The sequence below is a fragment of the Nilaparvata lugens genome, chromosome X (genome assembly GCF_014356525.2).
Source record: "Nilaparvata lugens isolate BPH chromosome X, ASM1435652v1, whole genome shotgun sequence".
Taxonomy (NCBI): Eukaryota; Metazoa; Arthropoda; class Insecta; order Hemiptera; family Delphacidae; genus Nilaparvata; species Nilaparvata lugens.
In genome coordinates, this window is record NC_052518.1 from 8,255,459 (window position 1) to 8,279,165 (window position 23,707).

At 30.3% G+C, this 23,707-nt stretch overlaps 1 protein-coding gene across 1 annotated transcript; it reads right to left on the bottom strand.

The window, feature by feature from the left end:
- Positions 1–2,583: 2,583 nt before the first annotated feature.
- On the bottom strand, positions 2,584–23,707 carry LOC111064503 (lysine-specific demethylase lid-like). Its single transcript, XM_039441433.1, has 16 exons — positions 23,494–23,707; positions 21,813–21,890; positions 20,426–20,564; positions 19,399–19,562; positions 17,918–18,079; positions 16,672–17,085; positions 15,147–15,258; positions 14,731–14,888; positions 13,509–13,706; positions 12,577–12,776; positions 10,385–10,539; positions 8,712–8,839; positions 6,056–6,253; positions 5,281–5,474; positions 4,660–4,781; positions 2,584–3,450 (listed from the first exon to the last, which is right to left on the bottom strand). Exons 1-16 carry the CDS (start codon positions 23,494–23,496, stop codon positions 3,020–3,022), a joined length of 2,856 nt encoding a protein of 951 aa, XP_039297367.1. The 5' UTR covers positions 23,497–23,707; the 3' UTR covers positions 2,584–3,019.

Sequence of the window (23,707 nt, forward strand, 5' to 3'; positions counted from 1 at the left end):
ATTTTAATAATTGTCACAGTTTGTTCTAGAGTTTTCTTGAAATAAATTTCAAGGTTGAAATTGCACGAATGAAAAGCCTTTACTCAAATTTGGAATGCTTTAGTACAGTACCGTATCATACTTGAATATCTATCTATAAACTATAGCCGAATGAGAAATGAACACATCAAACAATTATCATTTTGGTAATTTTGATAATTGTCACATCATTTGACAATAATAATTATAATAACCTACATTTCTCATTCTAGAATTTTTTTGAAATAAATTGCATGAAACTGGTTTATATAAGTGTATTATATAACATTATGATCAATAGCCTACTTCTCGTAAAGATATATCCATCTTTTTGTACCTTTTCATCAAAAAATCAAAGAAATGAAACATCAAACAATTATCATTTTGGTAATTTTGATAATTGCCAATAATAATTTGACATTTCTTACTCAAACATTTCTAATTCTAGAGTTTTTCATGAGATAAATTTTATGATAAAGCAATACGGGGTTTATAATATTGTATTACAAACTATATAAAATTACAATCAACACTTATATCTATAAACTATAGATACTATTTTCAACTCTATAAACTATCCAAATGAGACATAAAACATCAAACAATTAACATTTTGGTAATTTTAATAATTGTCACAGTTTGTTCTAGAGTTTTCTTGAAATAAATTTCAAGGTTGAAATTGCACGAATGAAAAGCCTTTAAAAAAGCCTTTAAAAAGCCTCAAATTTGGAATGCTTTAGTACAGTACCGTATCATACTTGAATATTTATCTATAAACTATAGCCGAATGAGAAATGAGCACATCAAACAATTATCATTTTGGTAATTTTGATAATTGTCACATCATTTGACAATAATAATTATAATAACCTACATTTCTCATTCTAGAATTTTTTTGAAATGAATTGCATGAAACTGGTTTTTATAAGTGTATTATATAACATTATGATCAATACTTCTCGTAAAGATATATCCATCTTTTTGTACCTTTTCATCAAAAAATCAAAGAAATGAAACATCAAACAATTATCATTTTGGTAATTTTGATAATTGTCACATCATTTGACAATAATAATTATAATAGCCTACATTTCTCATTCTAGAATTTTCTTCAAATAAATTGCATGAAACTGGTTTTTATAAGTGTATTATATAACATTATGATCAATACTTCTCGTAAAGATATATCCATCTTTTTGTACCTTTTCATCAAAAAATCAAAGAAATGAAACATCAAACAATTATCATTTTGGTAATTTTGATAATTGTCACATCATTTGACAAAAATAATTATCATATCCTACATTTCTCATTCTAGAATTTTCTTGAAATAAAATATTGCATGAAACTGGTTTTTATAAGTGTATTATATAACATTATGATCAATACTTCTCGTAAAGATATATCCATCTTTTTGTACCTTTTCATCAAAAAATCAAAGAAATGTAACATCAAACAATTATCATTTTGGTAATTTTGATAATATTGTCACATCATTTGACAATAATAATTATCATAGCCTACATTTCTCATTCTAGAATTTTTTTGAAATAAAATATTGCATGAGACTGGTTTTTATAAGTGTATTATATGATTATGATCAATACTTCTCGTAAAGATATATCCATCTTTTTGTACCTTTTCATCAAAAAATCAAAGAAATGAAACATCAAACAATTATCATTTTGGTAATTTTGATAATTGTCACATCACTTGACAATAATAATTATAATAGCCTACATTTCTCATTCTAGAATTTTCTTCAAATAAATTGCATGAAACTGGTTTTTATAAGTGTATTATATGATTATGATCAATACTTCTCGTAAAGATATATCCATCTTTTTGTACCTTTTCATCAAAAAATCAAAGAAATGAAACATCAAACAATTATCATTTTGGTAATTTTGATAATATTGTCACATCATTTGACAATAATAATTATCATAGCCTACATTTCTCATTCTAGAATTTTTTTGAAATAAAATATTGCATGAGACTGGTTTTTATAAGTGTATTATATGATTATGATCAATACTTCTCGTAAAGATATATCCATCTTTTTGTACCTTTTCATCAAAAAATCAAAGAAATGAAACATCAAACAATTATCATTTTGGTAATTTTGATAATTGCCAATAATAATTTGACATTTCTTACTCAAACATTTCTAATTCTAGAGTTTTTCATGAGATAAATTTATTATAAAGCAATACGGGTTTTTATAATATTGTATTACAAACTATATAAAATTACAATCAACACTTATATCTATAAACTATAGATACTATTTTCAACTCTATAAACTATCCAAATGAGACATAAAACATCAAACAATTAACATTTTGGTAATTTTAATAATTGTCACAGTTTGTTCTAGAGTTTCCTTGAAATAAATTTCAAGGTTTTTAAATCAAACAGGTTTTTTAGAATATTGCCTCACAAATACAGTACCGGTAATCAATAGTTTCCTAAACAAATCCAAGTCCTTTTCGTATCATTGTCGGAGAAATCTGTACGCCTAATTATACAAACCATAAAACCAAGTGACAAAAATTCATATAAATCCTAATATATGAATCCCAATCTAAGATCCCAATATATAAAATCCCAAATGAGACATGAAACATAAAACAATTAACATTTTGGTAATTTTAATAATTATCACAGTTTGTTCTAGAGTTTTCTTGAAATAAATTTCAAGGCTTTTAAATCAAACCGGTTTCTTAGAATATTGCCTCACAAATACAGTATAATCAACAGTTTCCTAAACAAATCCAAGTCTTTTTGTATCGTATCATTGTCGGAGAAATCTGTACGCCTAATTATACAAACCATGAAAAAAAAACAAGTGACTAAAACGCATATAAATCCTAATGGTTAATACATATTTCAACTCGACCAAAATGAAATACGTTCCATGAAATAAAATGTTTCGAATATTTTCATGGAGATAAAGGCCAGATGTCTGATATGTTATTCTTCACTCATATTCTTCGTCTCATTCAGATGCAGATCCTGATTCTGAATCAGATTCGGATGTAGAACTTGATGATGATCCTGATTCGGATGTAGAACTTGATGATGATCCTGATTCGGATGTAGAACTTGATGACGATCCTGATTCGGAATCAATTTCATATACATACTTATCATAATCAGGATATCTGAAGTCAGTCAGGCATTTGCAGAGTTTGAACACGCTATTCGAACACAGAGTATATTGGCCGACATCTAGAATGTGTTCTAGATAGTGAACCAGGTACTTATATGCATCCGAGTAATTTCTAGATACGTTTTTACCAAACACACGGAGTCTACATGATGGTCCATATAGGACAGTATTGAACGAGTATAGTAATGACTGACTCAAGTAGAGATTCTGTTCAGCTTCCTGCATCAATTTTCCGAATACTTTTCTTTCACTGTAACCTGATGGAAAACAAAATAGTTCGTTAAGTAATATCCGTTTCAATAGACCTAAGAATTGTGGTACCTCAAATATCTACATTATAATGCATTATAACATTATAATGCACAACCCACTAATATCCTAAATAGCCAACTCCAATTCCAATCCCACAACCTATTTCATATTATTACCTAATAAATACAATAATCTCAATTTTATCAGGCCTACTTGATTCAATATTTTTCTACAAATTTCAGAAAAGTTTAGGATTGAGATAATTCAATAGTGGCCCAACCCAATTTTTTTCCAAAAAGAATCATATTTTTGAAAATTTCAAATTATTTTCTTGAAGATATATCAATTATTATAAGTTTCTATACCAAAATTCAATTCGATTGATCATATGATAATGAATCTAAGTAATATGTAAATTCTCGAAAAACTTTGTTCCTGCTTTCCCACTAAACACACTCCATGGGCTGGGGCCACTATTGCGCTGAACGCCTCATCTATTCTTAATGTACAATATTACGACATAATTTTTCTCACACAGTTTTTCAAAACATCGATAATCCTTAAAACAAATATAGATGCTGGTAGACTAATAGAGGTGAAATAATTCATTTTCATATAGAGTTGGCGAAAATGATGATAGAAATAGCTTAATATCTCTTTTACAAAGATAATTTGATAGAACGTTTTATTGGGTATCCTATTCGAATTAGAAGAACCTACTTCTCAGTCTTTTCAAAATTTTGATCCACCATTTCGAATCCCACTTCATTTTTTAAATTGAATATTAATGGTTTAGATACAGAATTTCAATAGAAAATAAATGTCAGAAGCCGCACATGGATATCTCAAACTGTTTCAAAGATGTTAAAATTAAAAGATACTGATAAATCATAATAAAATGGTCTTCTATCAACCTATTAGCTCTCATCATTTATCTAATATAAAAATTGCTACAGAACTGTTAATAGGAACAAATCAAATCCAGGGGAAACGATATTGTTTGCAGAAGTTGGTCGTTTTCTAATTCTCCTATGGAGACTTGAAAAGAGCCCAAATTACTTCAAGTCAGTGACTGACTTAGCTAAGATGTGACCAGAACAGTTCAACTTCAACTTTAGCACATCTCAAGAAAAACAGATCGACATATTTTAATACTTATTACAGTATAATATGAAGAATGCAGTAAAATATAACTTGTATGAAGTACTACATACCTATTACTGGGTTCTGGTGAAGAAGGGATCTCATTCTCGTCACCCATTTTTCATAAGGATCCACCACGTCCACGAGGAGGTATTTGAAAATTAGGAACATCGCCTTTGAAGTACGTCTTTCGCTGGAAAAGTCATTGAAGAACATTGATAACTGAAGAAATGAAAAACTGTAACTGAAGTTTGTAGTTTTACATTATAATGGGTCGATTGAATAAAAGCTACCTAACATTGCTAGTAATTTTGGAAGTAATTTTGCAGACTCGGTTGAATAAAGTTGGCTAGCCTTGGTGGAATTGGAGATATTCCGGTCGCCCTAACAACCGCTCAAGTGTGAATAAAATCGAAGTCACAACTGCTGCTAGACATTTGCTCAATAATTTTCCAGAAGCATGTGAATACTCTACCTAGATAGAATTAGCACATGATTATCCAACTGAATTTTTGTATTTGCTAGAACTAATGGCTAGTTGCTAGCCACTAGATTCCAGTTTTTATTCAGTCGAACATTATGTGAACAAATGAATAAAAATTCCTCATTCATTCAAATAATATCACTACGTCGACTTGTTTACATCCAAATCAAAATTTATTAATTTTAGGACAGATTAACCTGATACTTACATGAGATAGTGATTTTGCGGTGTGCATGTGGTACACAATTTGTCATAATGTTTGATGCATACCATTCTCTGGTCATCTGTACAGCATTTGCACATGACCGCTGACATATAAATTGTTGATTTACAGTAATCGCATCGCCTTAGGTAGTCTGAATACAGCTCAATGTTGTAGCTCATCATCTCTTCCGTACAGCCCTACAAATGATGCGAACAAAATTATTATTAAAGTTCTCAAAAAAAAATCCCAATAGGTTATACTAATTGTACGTAATTAACGCCAATTAGAAGTGTCGATTAGATTACCATATGCATAACGTATTCAGAAATCATGTAATACAAAATCTTCATACTTATGTACCAGATACGTGCTATGTAAACCTCAAACTCAACTGTGCTGTTCTAATGAGAAATGCCCCACATAAACTTCATTCCACCAAATTTTACAAGAAAACTAAATAAGGGTGCAAGAAAGGAGACGGGGCCACGGAAAGCAATGGATGAACAGGTAGAAGTAGTTCTAGTGACCCTTCAGTGGTCGCCTATTGTTAATGAGTTTCACAGGTAAGGTGCTGCAAAGTAATAGATGAGTCCCTACCAGCTAAAACTGCCTCCAAGAAAGCAGACGGGGCCACTCCGGCCACTAATGAGGGTAATGAAGCGGATTCAGAGGACAATAGAATGTGATAGTCGAGAGTTGGTGGATGAACCTTTTTGGAACAATAGAAAAATTTATGAATGAGATACGGTAAGAGAATATTGTAATAGTATATACTAACCCATTGACCAACGACGAATTGTCGAAGTTTGAGTTCTGATTTTATAGAGTAGTACAGATCGTGATAGGCTGCCGTAGCTATGCGTACATCTGCCAAAAAAGATGCTTTTGCAATTCTGAACATCAACTCATCATGCGAGAATAGAGAGTTTGTTTTTAATAGAGCGTATTCTTCCACGCATTTTCGGCCTATTTTGATCTGCAAACAACAAACATCAAATGAAGAACAGTATTATAGCAAATCATATTAGAAACAGATATATTTTTGATTCATCTCGAACAATTATAATTTAAATTTATATTTGTTCAATCATATCAATTCAATCATATTGGAATTTGGCACTCATTCGCCATGTTTCTTATCCGAATGCTTTCCTAAATTACATGTAAAACAAATATAATTAAGTACTCTTCCTAAGTAAAACTTCCTAATTCTGACTTACAATTACATACAATTACAAAACTGGAAATAAAGATTATGAAATGTAAATCATAAATAGTTTAATTTGGTTGAACCAAACGAGATCAATTTCAATCTTGGATAAGGTCAATGCTAAAGTTAATTTTGATCTTGGGTGAGCACTAAACCTACGATCAGCTGATTCAAAATCAGCGTCGGTCAACGCTAATGCAACCCAGAGTTTGGTCTCATTACACAGTCATATGACTGATTATTCCCTATGGGTATCATTACTATAGATCTAATAGGGATGAACCCTTTGATAATGTTGGTAAAACATCTATGAGAATTTATATGATCACACATTGTGATCATACAGTCTTGTGCCACGAACACACGCCGTACGCTTTCCATAAGCTGATGCTATAATTATCATACTACCTCCAGTAATTATAGTAATTATCATACTATAATAAAACTAAAAAATAATAAAACTTGCTATAATTACTGGAGGTTTGCATCTTGAAGCAAAGGCAATTAACAATAAATAGTAAGAAATGTCAATTCCTACAATTCAAAAGTAAATATAATTCAGTAGTGTTAATACACATTGTGTGTTCATATAAATTCTCATAGATGTTTTACCAACATTATCAAAGGGTTCATCCCTATTAGATCTATAGTAATGATACCCATAGGGAATAAAGTACGTTAATAAGGGAAGAAAACAATAACCACAAAGTCAAGTTTAATGCCGACTGCAGTAGAACTCCAATTATCCAAACTCCGATTAGACGAGTCGTTGATTATCTGAATCACTTTTAGAAGAATGTTGACGAAATTACCGCTAATCTCCGCTCCGCGAATTTCAGAAATGTTCAAAAAAAGTATTAACACTCTTTTAGCAAAGTTTAATTTATAAAGAAAAGGATGTAATCGATTATATAATTGAAGTAATTACTACTAAGTCTAGAAATAAATGCTTTTACTGGAGTACAGTCAATTGTCCAATTCTTGAAGCAAAGGCAATTAACAATAAATAGTAAGAAATGTCAATTCCTACAATTCAAAAGTAAATATAATTCAGTAGAGGATAGAGAAATAAATGTGTTTGTAGAGGAAAATGAATTAGACCAAGAAGAGAAAGTAGCATTCTTGGGAATTTTATTGGACAGGAAATTAACATGGCATCCTTACATTGAGAGGATATGTAATAAGATATCATCTGGGGTATTTGTCCTGCGGCAGCTTGCTAGGCTGAATGATAAAAAACTACTGTTAACTGCTTACCATGGACTTATACTATCTCATATTAGGTATGCTATTTTAGTATGGGGTAATTCATCTCAACAAAATATGGACAGAGTGTTTAAGATTCAAAAGAAGGCACTCAGATGTATAGAAAAAGTGAATAGGTTAGACTCTTGTAGGCCTTTATTTAAAAAGCTTGGACTATTAACTGTGCCATCTTTGTATGTATATGAAGTTGTAATGCATGTGAAAACGAGTGGTGTGATCCAGAATTCAGATGTTCATGAGTATAATATACGCGAAACAGAGCAGATTATCATATAATGGGTCACAATAGTAGGTTATTTGAACAAAAACCAGATTATATTGGTAGGAAATTTTATAACAAGCTACCTCAAATAGAGCTTTTTATAGTGTACAAGAATTCCTTTCAAACCTAAACTAGGTTGAACTACTTAGTGTTAGAATTATTATGTAATAACATGACTTGTCTTATACTCCATGACTGGAGTCTTTAGGACGTAATCAAAAAAAAAAGAAGATATTATATTTATTGTTTTTTTCTAAATTCCTCGTTTTTTTTGTATTGAAATACAAATATTCGTTGTATATAATGGGGTCCGGTAACAATTAATTCGGATAATTGATTTTCTACTGTCCTATTAAAACTGACTGCAAAGATTTCGTTTTGGCTGCTATGCCATTTTTTTTTATTTTTTCAGCTATAAGCCCTACTTTTCAATGAGGCAGAAAATGAATACCATTGATTCTTATATAGTGATGTTAATAAATTTTAATTCTGCCAATGAGTAAACACTTCCATAAAAACCAATAGTTTTTTCTGCTCTGCCAGAAATTCTTATAAAAGCTTTGAGATTGTTAAAGTTGCACCGTGTGCTGTTTTTAGAAATTTCCATACGTCGTGTCTTCTCAATTACAGCGTCATTCATATAATAGCATCAGTATTCCTCATTGAATCAAAGCTGCCAGTTGAAAGTGAACTCACCCAATCAGCCGGAGCGAAGTTGACAGCTTCGGATACATTAAAGCCATGATCGAAGCCGCAATGGTAGGCTCTCGGAAATGTGATCACGAATTCTCCAGCGGTTTGATTCAGTCTGTAGACCGGTACACCTGCAAAATTTCATTCCATCTATGATTTCCACAAACTGTATCAATATAGCATCAGTACAAAATAATCATAAGTACAATTTATTCAATTAATGATAAATTGACTATAGAATTTAACCCTTCCACTACCAAGCGGGGTAATTGGACTACCCCAACCCACATTTTCCCCATTTTTTGTAGATAATGTTGTTGTATTTCATTGAAACCTTGAGTACTTGTTAAAAACATATCACTGTAGTTGTTTTTTCTCATAAAATCATTTCATTCCTCTTATTTCTTCAATTATTAGCAGATTTATCCTTGGGGTAACTCTATTACCCCGCTTGGTATTCCATGTCATGCAATTTTTTGGTGTATTCCATCGATTATCGGAATGCATAAGATATAAATTTAATGTCCAATTATCATTTTTTCGCCAAACCTGATTCATAATGATCACTTGAAATCTAAATTTGAAAAAATTGCTTCTCTATAGCCATAATTTAATTATTTGACAACATTTCCCCTACATCTATTTGATAGAATACTCAATTTTTTTGTCCTGTCAGTTTTTGATTGAAAACATATTTTTCAACAAAAGAAATTTATTTTTAATTATATTAAAAGCTTTTGTAATGCATTTCATAGATGAATTAATGGAAAAAATATAGAATAAAGATATAAAACAGAAATCTTGTTGGGGTGACCCAGTTACCCCAGTTGGTATTCCGTGTATGTGAAGAAGGTTGGTAGTCCAAGGGTTAAAGGTCATCTACAAAGTATTTCGAAGTATGCAAAGTAGTATACTGTAGTCTTTTTCTTTCTTTTATTTTAGTCTTTTTTATCACTTGATAATGGCATTAGTAGCCGAAACATGTCGTAACGAAATAATTTAAAAAGGGTTCTCAGATTTATATTTTTATTTATAGTATACCGTACAATAAACATTCAGAATTATTTAAAAAATCACCAAATTAAAATTGATCAAATTGATTTACGAAGATAAATGATACCGTATTATACCATATTGTTTGAAGAGAGATTATCTCCCCATTATTTCAACAAAGTTATATCCTATTACGATCTGGAGTAAGGTTATGGGTCCCGTTACACAGTCAAATGTATAAGCTTATATCTGGTCATAAAAATATGATCGTTTATAGTCAACAAATACGTTTTTTACACGGGTCTAATAGGAAGATATGACTAAAGTTTGTCAAATATCTATAACCATACAAATGTTCATATATATATGACTGTGTAATGGCGTCCTATCTACACACTAAAAATTTCTGTGGCTTGATAATTTGAATTTTTTTTTTCAATTTAAAATGACCTAAGACCCAGTACCAATTAATTGAAAAAGGATTGATTATGGTATCAGGAAGAGACGAGAGAAGTGTGTAATATCAATGCTATTTATTGTAGATCCAATATGAAAAGTCTATGAGTCTTGAGAAATTATTTCGTTTTGATTACGGTACATCAATTTATAAACTGGAAACACTAGATATGAGGTTCAAAGAACAGTAAGCAGTGTACGTGTTTTTTTAAATATTCTGTAGCTACCTTTTTCCATCAAGGCCTTCGGGTTGACAAGACAGTCGTGAAGTAGCAGAGTGTCAGGCTGGGTTTCGAATAGCTCTGGAGCCAGTTCTTTCATAGTTTCTTCGAATTTTTCTGCATACTCGCCAGGGACAGCGTACCACGTTTTAGAATCACCGCTAAATAACATAAAATAAAATTGAATTGATCACAAAAACTTATGAAGAATCAGTTTAATTATTACAAACGAATAATAAAACTTTGACCCAATCAAAACCCATTTTTCTGATTCATGTCCAGCCTCGCTTCAAGCTAAAGCATACAGGTACCAACAGTTCTTACCAGGTTCGCATTATTGGAATTTTGGTTTGAAAAACATTTAATACCCAGATACTGTAAAATAAATTGAAAATAAAATCAGATTATTTCACTATCCGTCTACCATACCTTAATTTGGTTGTTATAGGATAATCTTTGAAACGGGCTGATGTAATATAGGTACCTTCTAACTAATCATGTGTTTTATACTATTACAATATCATACATAGAACACGGTGGCGCAGGCAAACTGGACATTTTGAAATAATGCCAATTGCACGAAAAAATCTTAAAAGTTGCAGATTACTAATGGCATGTATTAATAATATATGTTTCTGCAATCAAAATGTTGAAAAGGACCTCTTTATGTTTCAAAATAACACCGGAAAAATGCGTTCACAGTATGTTATGGAAACTCTGTAATGGCAGTGTAGCAAATCTTGGGGAATGGTAGTGATTTAAATGTTTCTTTAGTTCATGTCTTGTTTAGGAACGCTTACGGTGTTATATTTTTATTTGTAAACTCAATAATTATTGATATTAATGATGTTTACTTTTATATTAACAGGTATAGTGTGATTCAGGATCACTGTCCAAGTTTATTCAGTTGCAAAACAGCACACACCCATACAGCTTACAGCAGTGCCAATGCTTGATTCTCTTAATCACATGACATAATATCACAACATATAGTGCACCGTGACTTCAAGGTATCCCCGCAGGAATACGTTCATCACATCAAATAATAGATACAAACATAAATTTATTCATACATTGATACATACAATATCATTCTCAATTAAGAATAAAGTGGTAAAACTGTCAAAATATTTCCTGTCTGCAGTTATATCACTATTTTTGTAAAATAATCTCACTCTTATTGCACGTTCCTCACCATTTCAAAGCCAATGGTCCATGCCACATCAATTGTCACAATTCACTTTCAAACATCTATAAGATTCTTCAGTGCTGCGAACTATTGCATTATAAGGCTCTGCAAAGGCTAAAAATAAACTTTCTACTGGTGATATTTTTCAAAGTTTTTTGGCTCGTATATCATCAAGCTATCAAAATGAAAAAGTTTTCTCAGGAAAACATATTTTTTCCGATCATTACTTTTTGAGATATGAGCGCCTAAAGTTTGAATATTTGGGACAGAACATTCCGATTTCGGTAAGAGATAAATTTATGAGATTTAGAGGATAGATTCTTCATAGTATTGTTGATCTAGTAAAACAAAAATTTTCTGAAAATATCGATTTTTGAGAAAGTTATTCAATTTTCCAAAAATAACTTTTAGTTGAGTTATTTTTGGTCATTTTTGGTAAATTGAATATCTTTCTCAAAAATTGATATTTTCAGAAAATTTTTGTTTTACTAGATCAACAATACTATGAAAAATCTATTCTCTAAATCCCAAGGATTTATCTTTTACCGAATGTTAAATGTTCTGTCCCAAAAATTTAAACTTTAGGTGCTCATATTTCAAAAATTAATGATCGGTAAAAAATTAAAAAAATGTTTTCCTGAGAAAACTTTTTCATTTTGATAGCTTGAACCGAAAAACTTTGAAAAATATCACCAGTATAAATTTTATGTCTAGCCTTTGCACAACCTTAATGCAATAGTTCGCAGCACTGAAGAATCTTATAGATGTTTGAAAGTGAATTGTGTACAATTGATGTGGCATGGACCATTGGCTTTGAAATGGTGAGGAACGTGCAATAAGAGTGAGATTATTTTACAAAAATAGTGATGATAACTGCCTAACAAAGAATATTTTTACAGCATTACTGCATTACGTATTCCTGCGGGGATGTCTTGAAGTCACTCTGTGTATTGCGTAGAAACAGACTTGTTTTGAGTAATGGCTCTTGATCGATTGAAGTTGTACTTACGTGTGCAAGTGGTTGATATTGTAGCACCAGTGAGGCTCACAATGCCAACCAAATGTCGAGAAAATCATTCCGATATTCATCCATGGAGCCTGCATGCGAGAAATCTTGTTTTTGAAGTAACTCAGAGCAGAGGTAGAGTTCTCTGCTATGTTGTTCAAATTCCACGGATGATAGATTAATTTTTCGTACAGTATACGCGGCTGGAAACACAAACAAAATATATGAGCATTAATTAATATTTATTGTTTAGAATGTTATATTAGTCTGATAATAATTTAGTCTGAACTCCATCGATTAATATAACATTAATAGTAGATTTAATTCTATATAATTATAATATTTAAAACTATCTAATCCAAATTCTTTTTATACCCTACTCTACTGTTCCATGAATATACCAATATACACCCATGGAACCTCTCAAGCCCTTTAAATCTAACCCAATTTCCATCTCATAACATAAGTGAGTTGGTGAATCTAATTGTAATAAAATGGAATCTCACATTTGATTTTCACAATTAATTGATTACAATCTGAAAATAATTATAATAATATATTTGGTCAGTAAAAATTCAGTTATAATAATAATAATACGGTAATTTGTTCTTCTGGTCTCAAGCAGTTGGAAAAATTTTTTAAGGTACAAGATAGTTTTAACAACATAAGTTTGCGCAAGTTCCGGTACATCGAAGTCATCAAATATTTGCCTACTAGGGTGAAGTCTTGGTTTACTTGAGACTGCCCTGATCAAATGTTTCTGAAAAGTAAAGAAACAATTAGTATGATTATGATAAGTTACACCCCATGCCTGAATCATGTCCAGGAATTCATTGGAAACACGTGCTTAGTAATGAAATTTAATTAAAGATAAAGTATTATTCATTATTTATTATTAAAAAAATTATTAAAAATAAAGTAATTTATCACTTTACCGAGAGATGAAGTGGCGTTCTGTTAGATGGACTGATTAAATGACTGAGCTCCATCCGAGCAGCGGTGTGGGACGGAACATCAGTGCCCTGATTCCTAATAAAGTCGGCTCCATATTCGACCACCGTGTCAACCGTTGAATTTTTTTCACCAACAATTTGCCAAAACTTTTGCTCAACCTTTTCCGATGAAGGTTTCTCCTGCAAATGAATCACAATTGGAACAATAATCTTACAAATTTCCAAAACATTAACTATCAACAAGCAAGAATTTTTTTCATTTTTTTTGTTGAGTTCCCAAATAATTTTGAAACTCAAAAGTAATTATAATCAACGGTGGGCACCTAAACTGGTCGCTTGTCTAACGTGAGTAGCAGATGTATCTTAACAACTCATTTTATTAAATATAAAAACAATATAAAAATCTTGAAGTACCCTTTATTTTTTAAAGTTTAAAAAAACTATTTTTTTATAGTTTAACTATTTTAAAGTTTTAAAAAAATAAAAGGTACTTCAAGATTGTTATGTTGTTTTTATTAATTTAAAAAGTAGCCCATGTGAGTCAAGTGTTTTTATTAAAGAAAATATATTTACACACTTTTTTCTATATGTATTTCACTCCTCCAAGTCAAATTATTTGACTGCATGTGAAATACATAGAAAAAAGTGTGTTGATACATCGCAGCTCGGAATGGATAGAGAAATCTATAATACATTTGTCAAGTTACAAATTAAAATTTGAAAGAAATAACAAAAATTGTTTTTCTCAATTTATTGGATGCTAGTCACTTGAACTGATAATTGAAAATTTTTGTTCTGATTTCTTGAAACTAATTCAACTTCTTAATTAATACTGAACTCTTACAGAGAAATCCTTAGCTTAGCATACTTTTTGTAAAAGCACCAAGTTACGATCTATTCATTCAATGCACTTTTTCTCATTTATAAATATATTATACTCCTTGAGCACTGCGACAACTTGAAGGACTTTATTCACTTCAATATCCTTGTGAGTTCGGTGTTCAAAATTGACAAAAATATGTTTTTTCTTAGATACGAATTGATTCTTGTTGAATCATTAAATCTTAAAACTGGGCAAAAGTACAAAAAAGTAAGAATTAGTGCAAAAAGGTCGACAATAAGATTGAAAATATTACTATTGAAGACTGGAAACTATCAACTGAAAAGAACCTAACAATTATAACTTTGATGATTGTTAACTTACTATATTTTTTAGGCAGAAGAACATTCTCTTGGTATTTTTAGCCATTGTTCGGAATTCTTGTAAATTGTATTCTCTTACACGATCATCTAATGATGTGTTAAATGGGGCTTGATAGTTCTTCATTTCCCTTGCAATGCATTGGGTACAATGCCAATCTCCTATAAAAAAGTCAAACAATTAAAATTCAAATAACTGCAAGTTTAGAAATGTTTCAAATGCTATGCACACAATATCTAATTTCTCATTACAAAAATTATTAGATTGACTGGTTTGACATAAAAATTATGGAATTTGACATTCAACATTAACAGTAATGTAATGATAATGATCAATCTTAATTCAACATCCTTGTAATTTAAATAATCTAATTTCAAGATTCGAATAAATGAATAATTGTTTCATAATGGTAACTTTACCTTGAGGATAGTGACTCATTTCTGGAACGATGCACCTTAAATGGTAGGTCATATGGCAGAGCGTGCATTTAAATAAAGCTTGACCAATGCATTTTTTACATTTTTGGCATACCTGAAAAAATAGGTATTCAAGAATTATATTATTTTCAACGAAACAACAATTGACATAATTAATTATAAGCTCATTGTTGTTATATAAATAAAATATCCTTGTAATTTGAATACTTATATTTTCCAAGTACAGATATTTTTTTAAAATTATTTTTTTAAACTTGAAGATGATGATGATCACTGAAACTATTTGTTATAATTTGTATTTTTAATCTATTATTTAATTAATTTAAAAAAATAATGTACTATAATTCTACTTTACAATAATAAAAATAAGTAGGTAGCCCTGAATTCATACATTTCATGAAGAATAAAATATAAGTTGAATAGAATAAAATAGTTTGATAAGAAGTAACATTTTCATATTAAAGATGGAATAGATTCAATGTAAAGAACTTAATAGTTGATGACTATAAAGAATATGTTATACTTCATCATTTCAGGAGAAATATAATTATATTTAGTATGATTTTTAATTCTGTAAATTAATAGTAATGATATCATGTCTTCAGCATGGTCTGTGAATGAGAACAAAGACTATTCCAAAACACAATAGAAGGTGTCTATAATAGTGAGCTAAACGTTATCAAGTCAGCATCTGATCAGTTTGCTATCCTTGTCTGTCATTAGACAAAGCAAATAGCTGCATCCTTTTCTAGCTCCGCAACGTTGCCAGATTGTTTTTAGGCCATTGATCTTTGGGAGATATAGCCTTCTTTCAAGACAAATAAAATACAATTGGTTACCTATTAACAAGAACGAACAATTAATATTGTATCGGATGAGCAGTGGAAATTTGAAAATCGGCAACTCTGTAGTCCTATCATCTGCACTGACATTATAACGTAAATCTCACTATATAATGTGTAAAAATATATAAAATAGAATTATAGTACCTTTTTTTGAAATTAATAAAATAATAGATTAGAAATGCAAATTATAACAACTAGTTTCAACAATCCACACTATCTAATTTTTAAAATTATTTTTTTAAACTTGAAGATGATGATGATGATCACTGAAACTATTTGTATTTTAATCTATTATTTAATTAATTTAAAAAAATAATGTACTATAATTCTACTTTACAAATAAAAATAAGTAGGGTAGCCCTGAATTCATACATTTTATGAAGAATAAAATATACGGTGGGCCTATACGTTGATGTTGCAGTATCATAAATATTGCATGTATTTGGTCTTGGTCTATGATTAGTGTAATCGTAATTATATTGAATTTAATTATCAAGTAAGATTACATATTTGTTGTGAATAAATAAATCTGCGAGTACATTTTTTAAATTATTTCGACACTACATGTTTCGGCTATATAATATTATCAAGTGATTGGAAAATAACCCTAAAGAAAAAAGACAATTTGTTGTAAATATAATGCTGGTGATTGGATGATTAACCTTTTTGGACGATTTCAAACTGAGAAGATAAGCAATTTCTATTATTTTCTTATTCCATCTTCCTAGTCCTCTTTTTTTCACAATTCCACGCTTTTTCAAAGCCTGTCTCCGTTGTTTCAAGCGTTTCAGTTTTTTCTGCAGTTTTTTCAATATCTTTTGCCTTCGAAGTTTTCGTATGAGACCAGAAACCGACAGACCGGGTTTTTTGAATGCAAAATCATTGTTGGTTGTTTTCTCAGATTCACGTTCTGTGGTCTCAGAACGTTTACGTTTGGTTCCACGTCTTGTAGTTCTTCTTCGTAGATCTTCAGGAACTTTGAACAAATCCTGATCAAAATTACGATTTTCAAATCCATCTGGGAGACCAGTAGACAAATACACTTTTTCTAGTTTTTTCAATTCATCCTCATGTTCCTATAATGGGGTGGATAAATTAAAAATTAAAAAAAACATTGAAAAATTAAAAATAAATAAAGAGAATCGACCCTGAGATCGAAACAAGGAAGAACAACTTTGAGATAATTTTAAATCTGCGTTTGAAAATATTTAATACCTCATCAGTCTTTACTTGACTGTCGAATTCTCAACTACAAAATTTTACTTTTTTGAAGAATTCTTCCTCACATACGAATAGGATAGAATAAATTTCTTATTTAATGATGTGGCGAAGTTTAGACAGGAATGTCCAAAACTATACCACTTAATAACGTCGTTAGCAAAACAATACAAACATCAAATTGACAGAGATAAGCAAGAAATCAAATACAAAATAATAATTGTTATATTCTGGTACAAATAATAAGATTCCAACAAAGATAAATCAAGATTGAAAAGTCTTGCAATCAACTAAATCACTTCACTCCTGGAAGGAAAGAAACAACATAAAAATGATTATTTTGAAAATAAGTTGCATTAGATTCAGATCAGAGAGAATTGGTCGTGCTCTTGAAAGATAATATTAGTCTTCATTGAAATTCAACAGAAACAATAAAATAGGCGGTCCAATGAATTAAGACAAGCAAAAACCAAATCTAATAGGTACTCGACTTATGATTCACTTTTGATGAACCCCTCAGAATAATTATGAAAATCTATAGATTTAAATTCATCTAAAATCCATGATAACTGCATTGGTTGGAATTGTGTGATTATTGAGTGGACCGCTAATTTGAACAAAGCAAGCGGTGATTAGCACTGGGATTTATAATATTGAATATTATACTATAGTATAATATTGAATGCCTACCTGTTCATGAGCGGGCAATTCAGTAACGTTGCCTCGTATTTCTTCCAATTTACTCGTAGCTTCCTGGATCTGTAAATCCACGCAATTGATGCGTTCTTTTTCATATCTACTCATATTAAAAGCATGAACCTCGGGTTCCTGGGTCACACCTTTCACAAAAGGCTGCAAATAAAAAATGATACCAATACATTTTTTTCAAGTGTTGAGACAAAATATTTATATTACTATAGTTGTACGGTACTGTGAGTGATTTTGTGGTATTTCTCCATAATGAATAAGCAAAAACTTTGTCAACCACTTTTCAATTTGTAAACTTTTCTAAAATAACATAAACTTGTTTCATGGAGTCTTGGCACATCTGTTAGCAACACAAAATGAGGATGAAACCAGATTCTGTAATTTTATAGATGTTAAAAAATTTAAAAGTGGTTGATTTAATTTTGGAGTTCATTAATTTATGTTATCTGCAAAAACTACAAATTACTGATCCCAACCTGAGTATAAGTCCTATTTCAAGACAAATAGATACACATAAAAATATTGAGAGAACAACTCGACTAAAGCTAGAATAACATCTATCTATGGAGTTTTCCCGGTTATAATGAATTTCATATAGCCTAATTTGGATTTTTTTTATTCTTATATTAAAACTATTAACTTTTAACTGACCAGATCAATCAGCTTGAAGTAAGACTTGGAACTATCGATTCATTTAATAATCGAAAACTTGTAATATTTGGAACTAATACAAGTAATATTAACAAGGGATAACATCATATACATAATTATTTTTATGAACATTCACCAGCATGCTGAATTTGTGCTGCTCCATTACAAACATTTTGAATTAAAACTTTACAGAAGGTGTTCTTTCTTGTGATTTTGAGGTACTGATATAGACATTAGATATAAAAACACTTCACTAGAGTGGGCTACTTCAATACAAATTAATAAAAACAATATGAAAACTTGTAGTACCCTTTATTATTTAAAATATTACAACGACTAGTTTCGACCATAACTTAGGTCATTTTCAAGTTGAAATATTGTAAATAAAATAAAATAGACATAGTGAAAATAATCATTTCAAAAAGACAATTAGACATTGGACATTTAAAATATCGACAGTAAAATTAGATATATTAGGCACACAATTTGTTGATGCATAGATTTAATGTTTGGATATTGTGTTTGACTACTGTGACTTTGTATTTTGTATTTTATTTATAAAATTTTGTATTAGATATATTAGGCACACAATTTGTTGATGCATAGATTTAATGTTTGGATATTGTGTTTGACTACTGTGACTTTGTATTTTGTATTTTATTTATAAAATTTTGTATGTGACCTGGCTTATGTACTGATATACTCTGGCTCAAATAAAGATCATTGAATCATACTTGGTGTGATTTTTATTTAATCAAACGAATTTTATAACCATTATTTTGTGAATAATCATTAATAAATTGTTTACTTACGGGAGGGTTTGTATCTTCGAATCCTTTTACAACAGTCAAATATGGGAGTATGATTGTTTTGTAAGCTTCTAGCAACTCCAAGGCTGTAGGCTCGATATCTTTGTAATGCAACTCCTTGGCCACCTCTGTCCATTGTGTTTCTTCAGAGACTTTTTCGTACCCACCTAAATGAGAAGAAAAATATACATAAATTTTTTCTCTGTATTATAAACATTTATCAAGTTTTTTATATAATTTTAGCTAGGCTCTAAGCTACTCTTTCTTTATTTTCAGTGTGATGGTGCCTCAACACGTTTTTTCAAATGAGGTTACCTAACCACTTTATATTATTGTTTTGTAATGTTTTGTGTATTATTTATTATTGTAAATTGTAAAGTGTGTCAATAAATGAAAAAAAAAATTACACCAATAATTCATCAATAAGTAGTCGTTGATAAACATGTTCATTTTTATCGATAAATGCGTTCATAGAATTTCACTTCCATACTAGTAGTAGTATCGTTGCAAACGTTAAATTCAGTAGGCCTACTATAGTGAGATTCACATACTAAACTCAGCATCTGATTGCTATCTTTGTATTCCTTAGACAAAGCAGATAATACCATCCTTTTCTCACTGTTGTCAAATTGTTTTTGGGCTATGTAGAAATATGATGACCTACCAGAATATTTAATCTCAATCAATAAAGTTTATTAGTCAATCATTAAAATATTCTTGTGGGAACATTACCATTATATATAGAAATGAATTATCATGTATGTGATTCTTAATGGAAGATTTGTTTTAATATATGATTTCTAAGAATGTTTTCTATTTTGAAATTTGAAGTTTTGAAATGATACACCAATAAATTAAGCTACCCTTAAGCTCAATATTCAAAACTATTTCAGCTAGCGCTTCATCGATTCGATCGTTGAGATGTATGGGATATGTATGAATGGGCCATGTGTCAATGTAAACTTCCCACCAACCTTGTATTTAAGATATTTATACCCATGTATATAGGCTGGGCTGAGATAGCACTTACCTAGTCTTGCAACCACATGGTGTAGCGAGTACAGATCGACTGTGCGACACTCCAGGACAGGGGTCTGTAGAAATGAGCCTCTCAGTTGAAAAAACTTGGCAAGTCTGCTCAAGAAAATTTCACTACTTCTTGTCACAGCCTGAAACATCCAGCATATTTTTAAAAACAATCATATTTCATCAAGATGGAAATGAATAGGAAATTACAATAACTATAACTACCGTATCCAAATCCCCAATCCATGAATAATACTCCAACGATTAAATTAAGGAACTCCTCAAGTGAACCAAGTTCCTCATTTCTCATCAAAAATCTTATTCAGATGACATATTCACCAATTTATCACTCTTTTGGTATCCGATCTTCTACAATATATAGTCACTCTTAGCCTACATTAGTTTCATCATTTGTATTAATTTCCACTAATATTTTTCACTATGTATTGTATTTAAATTTAGAAGTGTTATTTTTCTTTTGTTTAATTTCATAAGTGTTTGCCATAGATCTTTCTCGTCAGACCTGGCAATGTAAGACGAATTGAATAAATATGAAATATTGAATGAAAAAGACTAAGAAATTGTCAAAAAACCACTGATTTATTGATAATTAGAAAGACCGGTTATACTAATGTATAAATAATTCTGCTGCTCTTGTATTTAGTTTTAGTTTATCAGAGATTGACAATGGTGTAATAACCGAAACCGGTCTTTCTAATTATCAATAAATCAGTGGTTTTTTGACAATTTCTTAGTCTTTTTCATTCAATATGAATAATTACCACAATATCAACTTCTCAACTACACAAAAAATATCAAATATCTTATGGACTATAAGAACCGAAATTTAATAAACGCAGAATAAGTGAGGTCCTTATTCACACCAACATAAAACTAAACACAGCTGATGAGTATTATTATAATATATTTAACCTGTTAACCTGACTGTGCCAGACATTTCTGAAACCTCTGTCAGCGGTTTTTTCATCAATGAGTCGAAACTGTAGGCCTACTTTAAATTATTTCATTCTTAATTCATTGGAAGGAAAGAAGATAATTTTAAAATTTATAATTTCATTCTTCATTTTTACTCTCATGACATATTATATGATTAAGAGAGCGCCGAATTCAATTTTGATACAAATAGCCAATCCCTAATTATGCCTAAACCTGATCAATCCCTAATTATGCCTAATCCTGATCAATCCCTAATTATGCCTAATCCTAATCAATCCCTAATATTAATTCAGGTAAACTAACAAAACTAGAGTTGAAAAATACCAATCGCATTGACATACTAAGTGAAAACGTCAAGATTAACAAGAAAAAGGATGAATAAATTTAAGAGAAACCCAAGATAAGTTTGAAGAATACATAAATGATTTACTCACGTCAATCCTATTCAGATGTTGCGCTCTAGTGGTGAATGTGTACGTGGGTACAGCTAGCGTAGGAGGAAGTGATTGTTCCTGAAAAAAGTTATAGCAGCTATGCAATAAATAATATACTGTAACTTAAATACTTCATTTTATGACTAAATTTTTGGATATTATTCAAAACAGATATTTCGAGTTTAGTTTTAAAATCATGAATTTGCTACAAAGTCTGAAATGGATCAATCTAAATATTTCAACTTTAATCGTTCATAGCTCAAGAAAATTATAATTCAATTTTTTTCAAATCAAATCAAATTTTATTTATTCAAGTAAGTCACAATACATTCCGGTCTATACACGAATCTACAATAAATCACAGTACAACAGCTTATTATGCAACAAATTTCACATATTATGAAAACTTATTAATTACAATGAAGATTGAATGGAGCATTAGAATATTGATAATATAGTATTGTAATGTAACTACATAAATCAGCGGTGTTTCAACAATGAATAAATGATAACTTCAATGAATAAATATAAACCCTACTATTAATTATATGTGTTGGGGTATAAGTAATTAGTTGCTTATTGTGTGTTATAATTACTATTTACAAACTTCATTCACTGATATAGGATTAAAGTTTTTTATAATAAAATTAGTAAAAATTTATAATACAAACAAAATTATGAAATTAGTAGATAAATATTAATATTCTACTAAGGATAATAATAAGAAAGGTTATTTTAGAAAAATGAAAAACAGTAAAGAGAAGAATGAAGAATAAATAGTTTCAATATTTACAGTGTAACTAAATTCTAACAATTTTCCACCCCAATATCAACCAACCAGGAAAATAAACTTTTCTTGAACCTGTGTCTATTGAATTCTGCCCTAATGTAACTTGGTATTGAATTGTAAATTTTTGGTCCCAAATATATGTAGTTTCTTTGCCCAAATGTAGTGTTCATCCTTGGTACTATTGAATGCGTGTTTCTCTGCCTTGTTTGAGAATTATAGTTGAGTTTGGCTAAAGTCCATACGGTATCTAATGTCATTATATCTGTCATCAAATTTTTTATTGGAATCGATTAAGTATGTTATTTTGATCACAAAAATTAAACGGCGGCCACTCATAAATTAAAAAAATAATAATTTAGTTCTACTATCTCAATTTGTTCAAGCCTTTTCACACACCTCTAATTACACAGACCTCTGGACCTAGAATTACGCCGGTTAGGAATCAGGTAGAGTTATATGTTTCAAAGGTAAAAGGGTAGGTTGGGGGGTTAGGTTTTTGGTTTGGGATTGCAATATGCTTGAAGGGGTTGGGGTCCAGGTTGAGGTATGTTTGTTTCAAAGGTAAAAGGGTTGGTTAGGGGGTTAGGTTTTTGGTTTGGGATTGCAATATGCTGGAAGGGGTTGGGGTCCAGGTTTAGGTATGTTTGTTTCAAAGGTAAAAGGGTAGGCCTAGGTTCGGAGGTTAGGTTTTGGCATCGTACAGTACAATGACAAGCAGTAAGTACATCGATACATGACTGACATGGTAATAGGGTAGATTAAATGCATGCAAAATTGTGCTGTTTTGAACTTCGTTTATTTTAAAAAAAGTGACCACCGTTTAATTTTTGTGATTTTATGATCAAAATAACATACTAAATTGATCCCAACCAATAATGTTACGTTACTCACCATTGGAAGTACTACTTTGCAGATCCCGAATTGTTCAGCTAGAGGCCTAATAGCATTAATGTAAGCTGCTGGTTCCTGTAATTCAAGTTCCGTGGGATAAAATACCGGTGCTTCAAATGGTTCTGTAAAATTGGATGAATTCTGGACAGGAACCTTGTTTCTAGCTTTCAAACATTGCTGATCGCATGTTTTCCAAAAAAATGCTCTGGAGTCA